At 35.6% G+C, this 17167-nt stretch overlaps 1 protein-coding gene and 1 pseudogene across 1 annotated transcript; both read left to right on the top strand.

Annotated features, from left to right (window-relative positions):
- Positions 1-2002: 2002 nt before the first annotated feature.
- LOC128217394 (uncharacterized) lies at positions 2003-4079 on the top strand. Its single transcript, XM_052924531.1, has 5 exons — positions 2003-2090; positions 2527-2580; positions 2904-3100; positions 3405-3642; positions 3859-4079. Exons 1-5 carry the CDS (start codon positions 2003-2005, stop codon positions 4077-4079), a joined length of 798 nt encoding a protein of 265 aa, XP_052780491.1.
- Positions 4080-9104: 5025 nt separating this feature from the next.
- LOC128217393 (uncharacterized) lies at positions 9105-16743 on the top strand (annotated as a pseudogene).
- Positions 16744-17167: the final 424 nt, after the last annotated feature.

Genomic DNA, 17167 nt, shown 5'->3' with positions numbered 1-17167 from the left:
TTGCATCCACACAAAGATAAGCAAAGCCCCGATCACTCAGAATAGGTATATATTATATATCTATCGTTATGCATTAAAAGCAGAGGAGATAGTAGCTAGCATCAGCATTTGGACAACATGCTGTTGGTAATAACAGTCTTGTTAGAGTTATATTAGGCACTTTAATTCATGTTTGTCTCTGTCAATCACTTGGCAAAAGTGAACTCCATACCAATTATTACGTGTTTACATAAAAATCATCTGGTTAAATCTGAAATATTTTCAAATATCATTGAAAATACAATCTCCTTACATTTTATTTTTTATCATTTGATCTTTTTTAGGATTACATATAAAGAAGAAAAAAAAGAAAGTATTTATATTACCGTTCAAACTAAGTAAGCTTTCGTTCAGTTAGCACCGATATTCGAACTATAGAAACAGAATATGTTCGAATAGTATTATTTCATTTAACGTAACTTGATTGTCGAATACATACATTTTTATCGGTCATTTGTTATACAGAAAGACTGGGTAGGGGCGTAATGAACTATCACTAGAAACTTCGAGAAAGAGGATAATAAATATTTGATAAGATATTTCTTATTGCTTCGAAAAATAAACACTGACTTCATTTTGAAATTTCAAAATCAGGACAAAACTTTCGGTCTACGTGCTTAGCTAGTGTAAACACATAGAGTAACAAAGTGTAATGTATCGGACCTTACAATTAGCTGAACTTACAGCCGATTTAACTGTCATTACCAACGTAAGATAATTGTGCTTTAAGCCATTCTTCGGGAGCTTAAATGAGCAAACTGCAAATTAAAGTCAATCACATTTTTTCATTTATGTCATTTATTTTGTATTCAAAGACAAAATTAAAGACAAGCATGGCCAGCTTGATGCAGTGATTATCGTTGGCTGTAATCGGAAGCTTTGTTTAATTCTAAGATATTGTTTGCTTGATACTTTATGACAGATATTTTGTCAGTGATGCGAGAGGTTTGTATTTATCATTTTATAACGGCTTAAAGAAAATTTTCTGAAGCGAATTTATTTCGGTGTTAACGGCATGGGTAGTGTATACTTAAATTAAAAGTAAAGAGTAAATAATAAGAAGCAATATGCATATAATCCTTGGCCCCGGATAACCTTGATAAGGATTCAAACAAAGAATCAGTCACTATATGAATAAAAGTTAACAGAACAATAAAACATGATTTAGTTGCACTATATTGTTCCGGATTAACTACTTAGTGAACAATGAAGGGTTGCGGCTGTAATAATATTGCAGAATATTTAAAATACAAAATAAAAATGGACAACAAGGTCATATTAGGTGTTTTAATGATTTTGAATTGGTCCATTATCAGGCAAGATTGATCGAGGTGTTTGAGTAAATTATGTCAGTATTGATATCTTTACATTTGAATGTTTTTTCTGAATAGTTGCCCATCATTGAATTGACTTGAAACATGCTTAATACATTTGTTTAACCCTGAAGCGTTTGGATGTCAAGTGATTTCAGTTAAACGATTTCTGGTGATAAATGCGTTGCACAAACCATACAGGTCTGAAATGTTACGATTTAGTTTGAGTCATAAAGAATAGATTTCAGTCAGATAAAACCACCAACGCCTTGAAATTCTTCTTTTTAAAGCGTTGCTACTGCAAAAACCTTTGTTTTATCAATCAAATAGGAAGCAGACTTTGTGAAACGATTTTGTTAATTGCATTTCAAACAGAAAACAATGATACAGTCTTTTGCAATTTTAACACACCGGGACATTTCCAACGAAGAAATGAATGACATATTTTGCCATGGTAAACAAATTTGGAAATGCAATTACGGAAACTTTCATGATCAAATGCACCATTTTCAAAGGTTTTGACAACCATCATGAGGTCACTGAAACCTACAGGCACAATGGGTCTTTACGGTAGATATAAAAGATCTGCACTCGGTTCTTCCCTCAGCACTATTTCACAGGATAGCTTGAAACATTTTCTCATCGCCAGAATGAATTCATTCTTGTTTCTCACGTTTGTAGGAGTGTTGTGTGGTGTTGTAAAAGCCACTATTGTGTCGGAAACTGAAACAAATCGAGGTAAGAATCTAAAAAGTAACATATAAACATAATTATAGGTAGCATTTAAGTTTTGGCAGATGGATGCCAGTCAACGAATTGATGGTACATTGATGAAGTTAGCGTTACAATATATATCTGTGTGTGCTGTCTTGTAGAGTTGTGTGTCTCGTTTGGGTTTCTGTTGGGCTTCAAACAAGCTCATGGTAAAACTGTCGACTGATGGACTCTCCCTTGTATGTGTTGTTGTATTATATTGACTCGAGTGGAAACGTTGCACTGCATAGAGTCGATAATAATGTGTTCATTGTCTTATATTTTGATCATCAAAATTACAATCTTGTTATGCATAATAACTGCATGTTCATGCAAGTTGATGTAATTCTAGGAACTTCCCTGGAGATGTATCGCGATATGTTATTGATCACACTTATACAAGTTCTTTTCCTAATTATAGAACCGGTGGCCAGAAGCATCATACTTCCAGGTGCCAGTCTTCCCCGTACATCATGTAAGTCCTGTACCATCGAATGTTAGATACTATATGAAGTTCCTCATTCACATTCAATCACACTATAATAATCATCAATATATTGAAATTGGATTGTGTACAATGGATGCTACACGAACTATTCACCCTGAAACGTAAAATAAATAGTTCCACTTAATGAATAAAGTATTTGTATTATATTTGTTTGGTATCTACACTACTTTTCCCAACTGAGCCCGAAACTGCTATAATACCATGTAATTGTAACAGGATATATTCACGCCTTACGTATAATTTAAAAATAACACCACTTTGTACAATCACCATGTGTGTGCATCTCACAGGCCAGGAACAGGTGGCGACCAATCCGTGCGTGAACAATGCCTTGCAGGCCCTTACCTTCCCCCACCCTAGCGACTCCGCAAAGTTCCTCCAGTGCGGGCTGTACGGACGTATGTACACCGTCCAGTGTCCCGCATTGGAGCTGTACGATCAGGCAACGTCTTCCTGCATTTCACCAAAGGCAAGCTTAACGTCCAAGGTTTCCCATAAAACTGTCATATTAAACAAACGAAACCGAACATTTGTGCATTGCAACATATCATATAGGTCTTACATTTTGGGGAAGACACGTGATTTTACATGTACAACATACAATAACATGTTCTATGTGACAATGCTTCTTTATTTTGCGTTAGCTAGATACAATGTTTTTTTCAATGTGAATAACATACTGTAAAACTACCCAAAAAGTGTGAACTATCAAATATCTAACAACTTATATATCCAAATCATACACTCATGACAACATTATTTACCTTCTTTTATAGGCGATTGTAGCCCAGCCGACCTACATCACCTCTCTCGGCATTCCAAGTCCATGCACAGCCCAAAGCCTACAGGCAGGCCGGATATTCTTCTCCGTTTCAAATAGTAACAAGCAATTCATCCAGTGTGACGCAGCTGGAAATGCCCGCGTGATAACATGCCCTAACCCGATGTTCTGGGACCAGAACAGGCAATCGTGTGTTTTCTCGCTTCAAGGCGGTGTTGTTAACCCTGGCAATATGGCTGCAGTCACAGGCAAGTTTTATCAATAGGGGTCGAAATTTGCCTCTCCTGAGTATTATTTTGATAGGACGGTGATGATATTATAAATAATTACCATAAAAAACACTGGTCGGGAACTTTCATAGATATGTTTGGCTAAAACTATGTTTACATTCTATTTAGCTAAGCTCAAAATATATATAATTAATAGCGATTTGTTAAAAAGCACGAATTGGATGTGTTTTGCAGGTATATTGAACGGTGCGAACCCGTGTACCGCCCAGGCAATCAGCGCTCAGGCCCTGTTCTTCTCGCACCCCGATCCCACCAAGTTCATCCAGTGTGACCTGCAAGGGAACGCGTTCGTCCAGAGGTGCCCATCTGGTCTCGTGTGGAACCAGTATTTGGAGACGTGTGCTTCTCAGCTTGCGTCCTATACACTCACCGGGCAGACAAACACATCAGGATAGGTGGTGCTCCAAAAGGCATTGAAAACGTTTTGCACACAGCCGGACTACGACAATAATACCTTTCTTTGTACCATCTGTATTGGTAAAAATAAATGCATACTTAAACACACCATGTTTTGGCTTAGTAACACATTATAAGCGTGGTGCTTTAGAAAATTGAATGATCTTGCGGCTGTTTATTGAAAAACATTGAATATGTTTAAATCTTCTGATTGATATCTAAATATCACTACTATCAAATTAAAGGCGAACCGTGAACGATGCAATACGACTGAAGGAGCAACCAGAGCAGCTTTTAACATACTGTTAACTTGTTTTACGGCACAAGAACAATAGACAATTTACGAGAACGAAAAATAGATTCGGCCAAACCAGTTTCATGTTTTGTTTGTCAGTTAACCTCAACGTTGTTCAGAAAATGCAAGACAAAGCACGTTTTTATAAACGGCCGCTCCTAATAGTTTGCAAAAATACCTGAAAAACAAAATGGGGTTAATACACCTCAACGGGGTAGTTGGGAATACACTATATAAAAAATGCTTAAATATAAAAAAATATTCTGGTCGATTCTATAATTTAAACGGTGTAATAATGAACAGATGTTTGTCAAAGTGAACGAATATGAAAACATTTGTTAAAAATTGTTAAAATGGTGTTAAAAAACCGTGCAACCAGCGTTACAGTTACGTTACTTGCAGCAGATCGTTAAACTATGCAATAATAAACAATATGTCTTTGATGATGTAAGAAAGTCTAAAATAGTAATTTTAGTCGGAGTACCTCATAGAGGAACTTTCGTTTACACTTACTCACTTAGGTATATCAACCTTAGATACAGTAATCAGGACGAATTAAACACTTTGATTAAGTCGTATTCATTAGAAGTTTACATTTCTGGTCGAAGATGTCTGGTCGAAACAAATCGGCTATGGCTAACATTTTCGTTTAGTGACAAAAGTATAAGTTGAGTACGAGAGAATTCGGGACATGGAAGTGATTATATCTTTACAAAATGTAGCAACAAAAACAGCGAACTGCAGACTGTTGATATACTACAAAGCTGTATTTCGTTGAAACTAGAAGCAGAAAAAAACTAGTTAAATAACTTTTTAAAGCCGACCTCAAACTACTCTTCAGCACCAACATATTTAACCGCTGAATAAAACTAACACTTAAAATTTATAAATAAACGTATTACTGTGGAGTACTATTATACAAATATTAAGTTGGTATTTTCTGTTTTCAAACTTAACGAAAATATAAAGATGGCATACTCTTCTTTGAAATTATTTCCTATTTTGGTTTCTACCCTACATAACATAATTGATTTTAATAAAACCGATTTTGTTGTATTTGACTTTTGTGGATAGCAAACCGAATAATGTCAATTAACAGGCGAAGTTGATAACTGAAAGAAATATTTTTTTTAACTTTTTAAACAGTTTGGAACAACTCAAATACCAATTCAATAATATAAATTACATACACATTTCGATCTTGTTTACAACTACTCCTACCGACTGAATGATCGTGCAACTTGGAACATATCGAAAGCATTGCCGCAATTAATAAACTGGTCCCTTAGCTGGAGCAATATCTGGAGTAATATCAAATACATCACTAATAATGAGTTCCTTTTTAAAGTCAAATTTTTTTTTCTCGGGCAAAATCCATTATGTTTCCATATAACATATCCTTCCAACAATCCGCATACGTTTTTACAAGGTTTATGATCGAACAACACGACAGTAAGCATTTATTTCCAAAGGTTTGCGAAAAGCAAACATAAGTTAAACAGTAATGTAAAATATAGATTACTTAAACGTGGAAACATATTAATCATGTTAAATACAATTCATTTTATCGATACAAGCGTATGCCTATACATGCTACTGTCTTAGTGGTCTCTAAGATAGTATTTCCATCGCGATAGTCTTATTGATGTATAACGAAAATGCAAGATGTACTTTCTGGCCTATAGTTCTACCATTTTAGAAAACCCTGTCAGACTTATTGCACTTTTAGTAGATATGAGAAGCAACCTCAGAGCAATGTTCTGGACAAAGATAAATGGCCACTAATATTCAATTTCTGTAATTTGTTTTTTTGATCGTTGCTTATTTCTTTTCTGCGTTTTTGGTCAGTCGTTTGATAAACGTTCAATATGAATAACACTTTGGGACTTTGGTCGTTGCATGCTAATTTGCCCGAGACATATATGACGATTTCCTGAGACAAGCTTGTGATGAGAAACATCTTTACTAATGTTTATATTAAGTCTTACAGCGGGTACTAAATTTGAACACAAATCACACATCATCCGTAATCAGACCATGTTATCATTAGTTTATATAAAACATACACCAATACACAGCTGACAATACAAACGCATTATACTAGTCCAAAATGTCTACAACTAAATGTCAACTCAGATGTAACTTCCTATTTAAATAAAAGCCTTCGAACAAGGGCATTTTAATGGCTCTCAAAAACAAATTACAGTGCATATATCGAAGTAAGATATGACTAGACTACTTTTCCTTTTTTCGCAAAGCTTAGGAACATCCTGATTACTTCAAATAAGTTAATATTACAGAAATCGCATATGGCATTTTATTTCATATTCTTTTTTTGTAATTTAATTTAGAAATAAGAGAAATATAAGTTAAGTTCCATAAATGCAAATTGAATACAAATATCGCTTAAACATTTTAAAACAACTCGTTTCTTCTCTTGCTTATTATCAAATTTAATTGAATTTGCTACGAGTATCTGCTTGCATTTAAATTTCGTAATCAATAAGCTTTTCTAAAATTATTCTATAATTTGTCTTTTGTTGTACATTTGTGTAGAGGCGATACGAATACAACTTGGAATAGTATATGTAAACGAGAAAAATATTCTTTTATTCCATTAATAACATCTTATTGAACAACAATATAAACGCAAACTTCACTCCAAAAATAACACCAGGGCGTGATATATCTGCACGGTTAGAGCGTACACGTGGAGAACAAAATGTAGATCATCAAATCGTTACAATTATCCGTACATGCAAACATATTTAACTGTTAGATTTTAATTTTTGTGTAATTTTCGGGAACCAAAATCACAAACTGCCGCTTCGATGTTTGCATCTCCATTAGATTGCAAAAATGCTATTAAAATCAAACGTAATAATGAACAAACTTCTGCGCACAAACAATGCTTTGTCTTACTAGCACCCTTGAATTACCATTATCGATATTTCTTCAAACCTATATTTTATTCTATTGAGCCTACATTTATCTACTTATCAGGCATTTTTATTACTAAGAAAAGATATACGGCCACGGACAGACAATGAAACGCACTACTTACAAAATAAAACTGATCGTTTGCATGGTATGGTCTTTCATGCTTATCCATTTTCTAAATGAACTAGAATAAATCTTCAAAATAATCAATATTATTTTTTTTTTTTAATGATAGGCTTAGAATCAAACACTGGCAGAAAATACAGGTCAAAAACGCATAATAAGGAATTGAAACTCTAAGACCCGCCTTTTACTGACGCAATATGTCGTCCCACACGAGACTGAGCCTTTTTAAATGATGTTTAATTGCCGTTTAGCATGGTAATGTTTGTTATAAACATGGCATTTCTGTTAGACGGACTAATTACTGCTTGATGCGCTTGAACCATATATTTATTTGCTTCCGTCATTTAGCTGAACAAAGCACACGAGTTCAATGCTTGTGTTGAATTAATACTACGGACTCAATAAAAATGTTGTGTGTTTACATTGACAGTCAGTGAATACCACACGCCATTAATGATCGATTATACTGACGAAAGATGGTCGTATTATTTCGTTGGGTGTAGAAATAATCAAATTAATGCTTTTGATTTATTAAAAAACGCGTTTTTTCCCCAATTTATTTGACATAAGTCGTTCCGCATTAGTGCAAAATCGATGGGATACTGTCGACTAAGAATGTGATATCTATGCAACTATAAACGTCATACTTCGCTGTTATCGCAATCACCTGTTTATACAAATTCATTAAATTGTCAAGAAAGAGTAAAATATACTTTTAGCAACCTGAATGACAATAGCATGTAATGCCATTCATATCACAGACGTAAACTTGATTGTTTTTAATTCGATTTAAAGAATGGGCTATATCGGACCTTAAAGATGTAACTGCTGTCGACACCTTTGACGTTTAATCAACACTTCATCCAATTTGATCTCTTAGATAGAAATAACAACAGATGTATTTTATCATCTTGATACTTCAATAAAGCCGCTCAAGTTGAAAAAACATTTTAAATCAGCAAACTAGAAATACTGCATAAGACTGAACGGTAGCATTCGCTTTGTGGCGTAACATCAATAACAAGGTTCATTCAGGAAAAAAATTAGGCATTGTATCAAATATGTGTGCTTAAATGGTCCACTAAACTAATTTAAATGACGCATACCTTTAAATAAATGGGTAGTCAAGTAGTTTCCAAACTAATGATATTGGGCGTTAATAGAATTGTTTAAAGAATTGTTTAAAGAGTACATGCCAAATGTGTTACGTTAAAGTTTGGGTCACAAAGCATTGATGTAGCCACCAAGTTTAAATAATCTACGCCTTGAAATAGTTCTAGTTGAATATGTCGCTACTGTAAACACTTTTGTTTTAAAATAAAAGAGGAAATGGGCTTTAATTTCACGATATTGTTAATTGTAACTTAAACAACACTAAGGATGCATGTTTTGCAATTTTCACTTCGCTTGCAAAAGCGACTCAGTTTCGACGCCCAGAATTGACAAACATATTTTGGCATGATAAATGCAAAGCTGAAAATTAAATAAAGAAATATTCTATGATCAAAATGCCTTAAATGTCTTTGTTTCCGTTGCTGAAAGAAACAAGCAATTCATGTAGTATGAGGAGGACGGATATACCCAATTGATCAGCTGTCATGACCCCCTGTTCATGGACGAGAACAGGAAAACGTGTGTTTTATGTGTGGTGAACCCTGGCACTATGGCTTTAGCCACAGGTTAGTTTATAGAGGCAGATTTAAATATTAAAGGGGATAATAAGTAGATGGCCTTTAGGAGTTTTTATCTGATATAACGGGAATGCCATTCGAAATGAAACAGCGTTGACGGTAGTGTCGGTAAACTATCATAGGCAAACTATGATGATTAAACAATAATGATTATATTTAATTCAGTCAGGTAAACACGTTCCAAGTAAATTTCAGTTTTCAAAAGAACACCAATAGTCTGCATATATGCGTGTTAATTAAACGGTGGGAACCCATGTACCGCCAAAGCCATCAACGCACAGGCCTGTTCTTCTCGCACTAGATCCAGTGTGACCTGAAAGGAAACTTTTTCGTCCAGAGATGCCCGTCTGGTCTCGTTGTGAACCAGAACTTTATATGCCGCGTTCCAAAGCCATGGTTTAATGAAAATATTCAGGAAATGAAAAGAAAAATTCGTAAAGCTGAAAGATTGTGGAATCGCTACAAACAACCAGAGCACTATCAATTGTTTAAAAATGCACGAAATAAGTACCATTTTGAATTGAAAAAGGAAAAACAACAAACACTTAGTCAAAAAGTTCTTGGTTTTAAAGGTGACTCAAAAAGGTTATACAAGTTTGTTTCTGAGATAACTGGATCAAAAACAGAAAACCCGATGCCGATCGGTGAAAGCGACACTACTTGTGCAGACAAGTTTGCAGACTATTTTATGGATAAAATAAGTAAAATACGAGATTCGCTTAAAACATTTGTCAACTACAAACCAGAAACAAAAAATGTAGAATCATTTGAAAGTTTTGAACATTTTACTGATGATGAAATACGAAAACTGATCAATCAAATGCAATCAAAATCATGTGAACTTGACATTCAAACCAATATCTTGAAAATGTTCCTGAATGAATTATTGCCTTTAATAACCAAGCTTGATAACTTTTCACTCAGTCAGGGCATCTTTCCTGAAAAATGGAAGCGGGCTGTTGTACGACCTTTACTTAAGAAGGTTGGTCTTGAACTGATATACTCCAACTATCGACCAGTAAACAATCTCTCCTTTCTCTCCAAAGTCATCGAAAAAGCTGCGCTACTGAGATTGAATTTTCATGTCAACGAACATAACTTATTGCCAAAAAACCCAAAGTGCTTACAGACGTTTACATTCTTGCGAATCTGCGCTTTTGAGACTGGTGAATGACATACTTGGTGGCATGGAAAAACAAAACGTTACAGCCTTAATAGCGATCGATCTGAGTGCGGCTTTCGATACAGTCGATCACGACATTCTAACAGACGTACTAAACAAACAGTATGGAATCTGTTCTGCAGCACTGAACTGAATCGACTCCTATTTGCGTCCTCGAACTTGTAGGGTCAGTGTCAGTTCAGCTTATTCCAGGTCACGTGTACTTGAATGTAGTGTCCCACAAGGAAGCTGTCTCAGCCCTTGGTTGTACCTAGCAAATGCGGGGACGTTATTCGACGTCATACTGCCATCTATCACTGTGCGTGGTTTCGCAGATGATCACACTGCCGATAAACAATTCTGCCCGAGCGATCCTGGTACCGAAGAAAATGCTAAACATGAACTCGAACAATGTTCCTTAATAATCAATGAATGGATGAACCAGAACAAATTAAAGATGAACGCTTCCAAAATGGAGTTTATCAAGTTTGACAGTGATACTCAACTAAATAAATGCAAAACAAATTCAATCAAAGTTGTTGGTGATAACATCGAAGCAGAAAACTGTAAGATACCTAGGGGCGTTCCTTGACGAAACATTGAATTTAAAGAACACGTGAAAAGAAAATGCCGCACTGCTATTTTGAATAACATGAGAATACAGAGCATTAGACAATATTTGACGAAAGAAGCAACAGCAATTTTAGTGTTATCCCTAGTCATGTCCCACCTTGACTATTGCAACGTCATTCTCTATGGGATAGCCCAGTGCGACATACAGAAAATGCAGTGTATACAAAATATGTGCGCAAAACTCGTTCTATCTCGCTCTCGATATGATAGTTCCAAACAAGCTTTATACGATCTGCACTGGTTACCCGTGAAAGCTAGAATCACGTTCAAATTTTTAACTTTTATGTACAGCTGCTCAGCTGGAAACGCTCCTGAGTACCTTACCGAACTTCTTGAAGAACAACGACACAAGCGCAATCTACGCTCAACACAAACTTCACGATGTTATAAAATACCATTTAATAAAAGAAAGACTTTTGCCGATAGGAATTTCAGTACCGTTGGTCCGAAACTCAGGAACGAGCTTCCAAGTAACATCAGGAACTCGGTATCTTCAGACTGCTTTAAGAAACACTTGAAAACGCATTACTTCAGGGACTACTATGCACTAAATAAACACAGTGTTGGTGGGCGGACTGTTTTGACCCAAACCATTTTCTGTTTTGTTCAACATTTATTTTTATATTATTTAATTTCTTCATTTATATTTTAAAAATATATTATACAATACTTTTAAATACGGGCCACACAGTACTCACATAGTGGTATATGACGCTTTTGGGTATGACGCTTTCATGTTTTATAGTAGACACATATAAGTTTTAATTTAACTTTTTATTTTTTATTTTCACACAGTCGCTTTTTTATATACATAATGTCGCATTTACCTGTCTTAAGTATGTTTCGTGTGTTTTATGAAATTGTACTGATGTCGATTTTATATTTGTTTACATTACTGTGTACAACGCCATTGAGTATATTTATAAAATTAGGCGTTTAATCAAATAAACAAGTTTCAAGACCTTGCAGACGTTCGGCTTCAAGCTGATGTCATTTACCCTCACCGGCCAGATACCAGAATAGATGGTCATCGAAAAGTCATCGACATTTTTCATACACACCGAAAAACGACGATATTACATTTTGTATATCACAAAAATTGTTAACAATAATTGCATACTTAAATACAAACTTTAGTTATCTATTTAAATATTATAAACATTCTGCATGGGTAAACTACCAGGGGAATTAATTATCTTGTGGCGTCATATAATAAAACTAAACACAAAACCTACCAACTTGAAGTCGTTCTGGAAGTGGTGCAATCCGACTATAATGGCGAGCACAGCGGCCTGTAAGGGCCTGTAACATACGTGTGCTGCAGCACAAGGATCAACCTCGACTAAATAACTCAAGACACCCCTTCCAATTTACATTACCTTGTTAGTTTGAAGCCTTACAAACGGTGTATTTTCGCTTCATCTGGAAACGACAAGGACTAACACATTGTCTTAATTTGATACCTTAAGGAAAATATATATCTAATTTATACACTCTTCCAAATAAACAGCATAGTATTACGATTTTTTATTTGATAAATTATGTAACATCCTCAATTCGAACAATAAGACGACATGACACTAATGCAAATGTTTTCCATTTATTCATAGCTACTTCGAGTTCAATCTGAGAAAAAAATCACGTGCATACCCCTTCATAAGATGCGAGTTTTATACTATGAAATGTTATTTTACATTAAAAGTATTGTGTTTATAAACACTTAAATGACATGATATTGTACAGCGTTTCGTTCACAGTAGGACTTATACCAAAGAAGTAGATGTTTAACATAGTAAAAGAAATTAATGTGTAGCGATATGGATGAGTAATTGTGGACGTATTTACCAAGACATCGTTTACGTCTGAAACTTACCGATTCATTATTAGCGAATGAAGCATAGCTATCAGCTGTGAACGAAAGTTATACTGCAACAAGCGATAATCAAATACAATATTCTTCATGTATACACGTTTTACTCAAGCATGGCCAGATGTATGCAGTGATTATCGTTTGTGGCATCAAAATCTTTGCTTGCTGGACACTCGTGACGAAGACCGCCGGTATAGAGTTTCAACATAACGACTTTTCGACTGGTATTTGTCATTGATGAGGACAGGTTTGTATTTATCATTTTTACACTGTTTAATGACATTCTTTCGTTTATAGTATGCCCATAGCGACTAAATATACATAAGTATAGTGTTTTAATTAAAAACATATATGGATATGGAATCCCTGGCCGCCTGGGATAAGCTTAAAAATCACTCAACTTTTAAGAAAGAATATTCTTTAGTTGTCCTCCAGGCCTAAAGAAAAATATACAGCTTCATTAATCAGTAGACATTTTGTCCGGAATTTGTCTGCAGACTGGCAAATTAGCAGTTATTGTCATTCAAACTGACGGTTATACCTAACAAAACTGTAATTGTTTCAAAAGGCTAACAAGTAAGCTATTGTCTTGGAGGCTTGCTTTGTGGTCATATATTCCAAAAAATGAGGACACGTGATTGACAATTGGACTACTTGTCCATGTATGTATAAATGCCCACTTTATGGATAGTAACAACATATCCCTTAGAAGCAAGTTAGGTTTTACTTCTCGTGAATGATTGGATACAGATTCCTAATTGACTGTCCCAAGTTCGAGTTGCTACTAGTTATTATTAGGCTAATGGCTACCTATAACAAACGATTAAACTTTACAATTGCTGACATATATTTGCAATACTGTGAATATCATTTGTAGCTCCTGTACTGATCCTGAAAATAAACAAAGTTAAATCCCACGGGTGTGAGGGAAGCAACGATTATAATATCACCGCACGAAGCTAACTGAAATATTTAATTAAACTCAAATATTGTATTTAATGTTTAAAGTTTTTAATTGGTCTTGCGAGGCGCAGTATCCATGGAAAGATTTATGGAAGACTTTGACAAGTTAAGGTATTATTGATATTCTTACTCTTGATTTCCTTACTAAATGTTTCATTCACTAAATTGACGAGAAACATGTCTCACATAATTACTTAACCTGTGAATTTTCCATAGATAATTGCATTGTAAGAATTGTACATGTCTGAGGTGTTATGTTAGTGTTTGAGTCATTGAGTATAAAAGTCACAAGACGGATATCAACACCAACGCCTTTAAATTCTTCTTTAAAACCCCCGTTGCTAAAGCAAAGAGCTTTGTTCTAACAATCAAAAAGGACACGGATCTTTCATTATACGATTTGGTTAATTGTATTTTAAACAACACAAAGGATACAGCCTTTTGCAGTTTTCACAACGCTTTCTCAACAGAGATATGATATACATAGTTTGACATAGTAAACAAAGCTGGGTATGAAATAACGGAAACTTCTGTGATCGAATGCATCATTTTAAAAGGTTTCAACAATAATCGTGAGTCCGCCCTTACCAACGACCACAATGCTTCCTTAACGGTAGGTAGAAAAGATTTGCACACGGCTCTTCCTGCAACACTCGTTTTACACAGGACATCTTGATCCAGTTCCTCTTCTCCAGAATGAATTCTCTTTTGTTTCTCACATTTGCAGGAGTCATGTGTGGTCTTGTGAAAGCTGCCACCGTGTCGGACACTGATGAAGATCAGGGTAAGAATATAAAAAATCCTATTAACATATATACCAGTATTTCAGCTGTGTAAGATGGATATCTTTGTATGAATGCAACTTACATGGGAGAAGTTAACATTTGTCTGTTGTGCAGGTTTGATTAATGTTTTTCCTGTTGTTGTCTGTATTTGGTCGTTTATTCATAACTTAACATGGTTATAAGGTTTGATAAGTTATGTTCTCTTATATTTTGGTCATTGGTAGATGTTGTAACATGTGTAAGATTGAGATATCATAATTTTTCACTGACATTTACAACGTATAACGCTGATTATATTTCTTTTCTGCTGTCTGGTGGCGTTTTGCTTCTCGCCGATTGTATACAGGGTTTTCACCCGTATGCATTGAGAACAACTGACTGATTGACTTGTCCTTAACGTGGTAGTTATTAGTGTAATATATTATTAACACGAGTGGGACAACACTACTATAGAAAATCAAAAGTCTTAAATTAATTTCATTTTGATAAAAATAGTATTGTATTGAAACATGAACATGTTCATGCAGAAATCTTGTTATTATATTGATTGCCCCGCCATATTGGAGTAATCGGACTTGTTTATGAATACATGCACGATTAATATTTACATCGTTTTTCTTTTGACAGAGATGGCGGACCGAAGCATCGTCCTGCCTGGATCAAACCTCGCCCGCACATCGTGTAAGTATAAAGTACTGTATCATGTGATTGTAGTATACTAAAGGGACGTTGTCCATCACTTTGTATGTTCATTGTTTTATAATATGTATATCATGGAAGCTACATTCACCTTACATGCTGGAAAGAGATAGCTTTGGTTATATATCATTTATACTACATTCCTCGTCTAATAATTGATTAATAATTTTAGTATTTGCTATCACATTCCAAAATGAACCCAACCTACCAATACTATATAAGTGCAACCAGCATATTTATACGTTTCAATTCAAATCTTAGAATAGCACTGATATAAATAATTAGTGAATTACCATGTATGAACCTCACAGGCCAGTGGCAGGTGGCGGCCAACCCTTGCGTTAAAAACGCTCTGCATGCCCTGAATTTCCCCCACCCGAGCGACGCAGCAAAGTTTCTCCAATGCGGACAGTACGAACGAATGTAAATCGTTCAGTGTCCCACTGGAGAGCTCTACGACCAGGCGACTTCCCCCTGCATTACACCAAAGGCAAGCAAAACGCCTCCCTACAATAATAGCATATAAAAAGACAGGCTTGAACATGACTGTTGGCAATGCAATATATTATAGTTGTTCATTTCCGAGAAATAAATAATACGGTTCGTTTACAATAAAAACATCAAATTTGCTCATTATGTTCCTACGTTCTTTTGATTTGTGTTTTGTTTGTTATGTGTTTGATAGATGCATATTTATAATGTGGAGAACATTTAAAGCAAATGTATTTCAAATTTCTATATCCAAAACTTGCATTCCTTACAACAACCGTTACTTTTATAGGCGATTGTATCCCAGCCGACCTACATCGCCTCTCTTGGCATTCCAAGCCCATGCACAGCTCAGAGCCTCCAGGCGGGTCGGATATTTTTCTCCGTTGCGAATAGCAAAAATAAATTCATCCAGTGCGACGCCGCTGGAAATGCCCGCGTGATCACCTTCCCAGACCGGCTCATTTGGGATCAGAACAAGCAGTCGTGTGTGTACACACTTCAAGGCGGTTTTGCGAACCCTGGAAATTTTGGTGAAGTCACAGGTTAGTTTCTAAAACCACGTTTTAACAAAAGTGGGGAAATAAGTAGTTGGTCTTTCCGGGGTCTTAATCCGAAAGAACAGTATTGCTATCCTAAATAAAGGAGCGATGACGGTGTTGTCGTCAAACTTTTATAGACAAATCATTTGGCTTAAACAACTTTGTCTACATATATTTCAGTTAATTTCAAAACATCCCCAGATTGTGTCAATTTGTATTAAATAACAAATTGACTGCGTATTTGCAGGTTTTGTGAACGGCGCTAACCCGTGTACCGCTCAAGCCATCAGCGCCAAGGCCTTGTTCTTCTCGCACCCCGATGCTACCAAGTTCATCAAGTGTGACCTGCCAGGGAACGCTTTCGTCCAGAGATGCCCGTCTGGTCTCGTGTGGAACCAGTACTTGGAGACGTGCGCTTCCCAGCTCGCCTCATTCACACTCAGTGGACAGACAAACCTATCGGGATAGATGGTTATTGAGAAGTAATAGACATTTGTGGCAATACACCGGACAACGACCAAAGAACACTTTCTTGTACCATCAACATTTGGTTACAATAAATGCATACTTAAACCTTTAGTCTTATTATTAAGTAAATGCATTGGTAATCCTAAAAGTACTTCAATATTCTAATAAATTGCTGAACGCAACATCTTGAGCCGTTATGCAGCACTTGCAGAAAGAAAAACAAGCACAGCAGCGTAAAACGTGATATGAGTTTGTGTTACACCACAAGGTTTAACAAACAATTAACGAGAGACAAACACATAGAAATGGCCACACCAACTTTCAATATTCAATTCAACATCTTGAGCCGTTATGCAGCACTTGCAGAAAGAAAAACAAGCACAGCAGCGTAAAACGTGATATGAGTTTGTGTTACAACACAAGG

The sequence above is a fragment of the Mya arenaria genome, chromosome 14, assembly GCF_026914265.1.
Source record: "Mya arenaria isolate MELC-2E11 chromosome 14, ASM2691426v1".
In the NCBI taxonomy this organism is placed as follows: Eukaryota; Metazoa; Mollusca; class Bivalvia; order Myida; family Myidae; genus Mya; species Mya arenaria.
The sequence above is the reverse complement of the archived record's forward strand: the minus strand, read 5'-3'. Positions and strand labels throughout refer to the sequence as shown.

Bases quoted from the DNA above. Each gene is read 5' to 3' on its own strand.
- LOC128217394 (XM_052924531.1), top strand. From the start codon at position 2,003: ATGAATTCATTCTTGTTTCTCACGTTTGTAGGAGTGTTGTGTGGTGTT. The intron at 2,581-2,903 runs GTAAGTCCTGTA...TGCATCTCACAG, and splicing joins CAGTCTTCCCCGTACATCAT to GCCAGGAACAGGTGGCGACC. The intron at 3,101-3,404 runs GTTTCCCATAAA...ATTGTAGCCCAG, and splicing joins AGGCAAGCTTAACGTCCAAG to CCGACCTACATCACCTCTCT.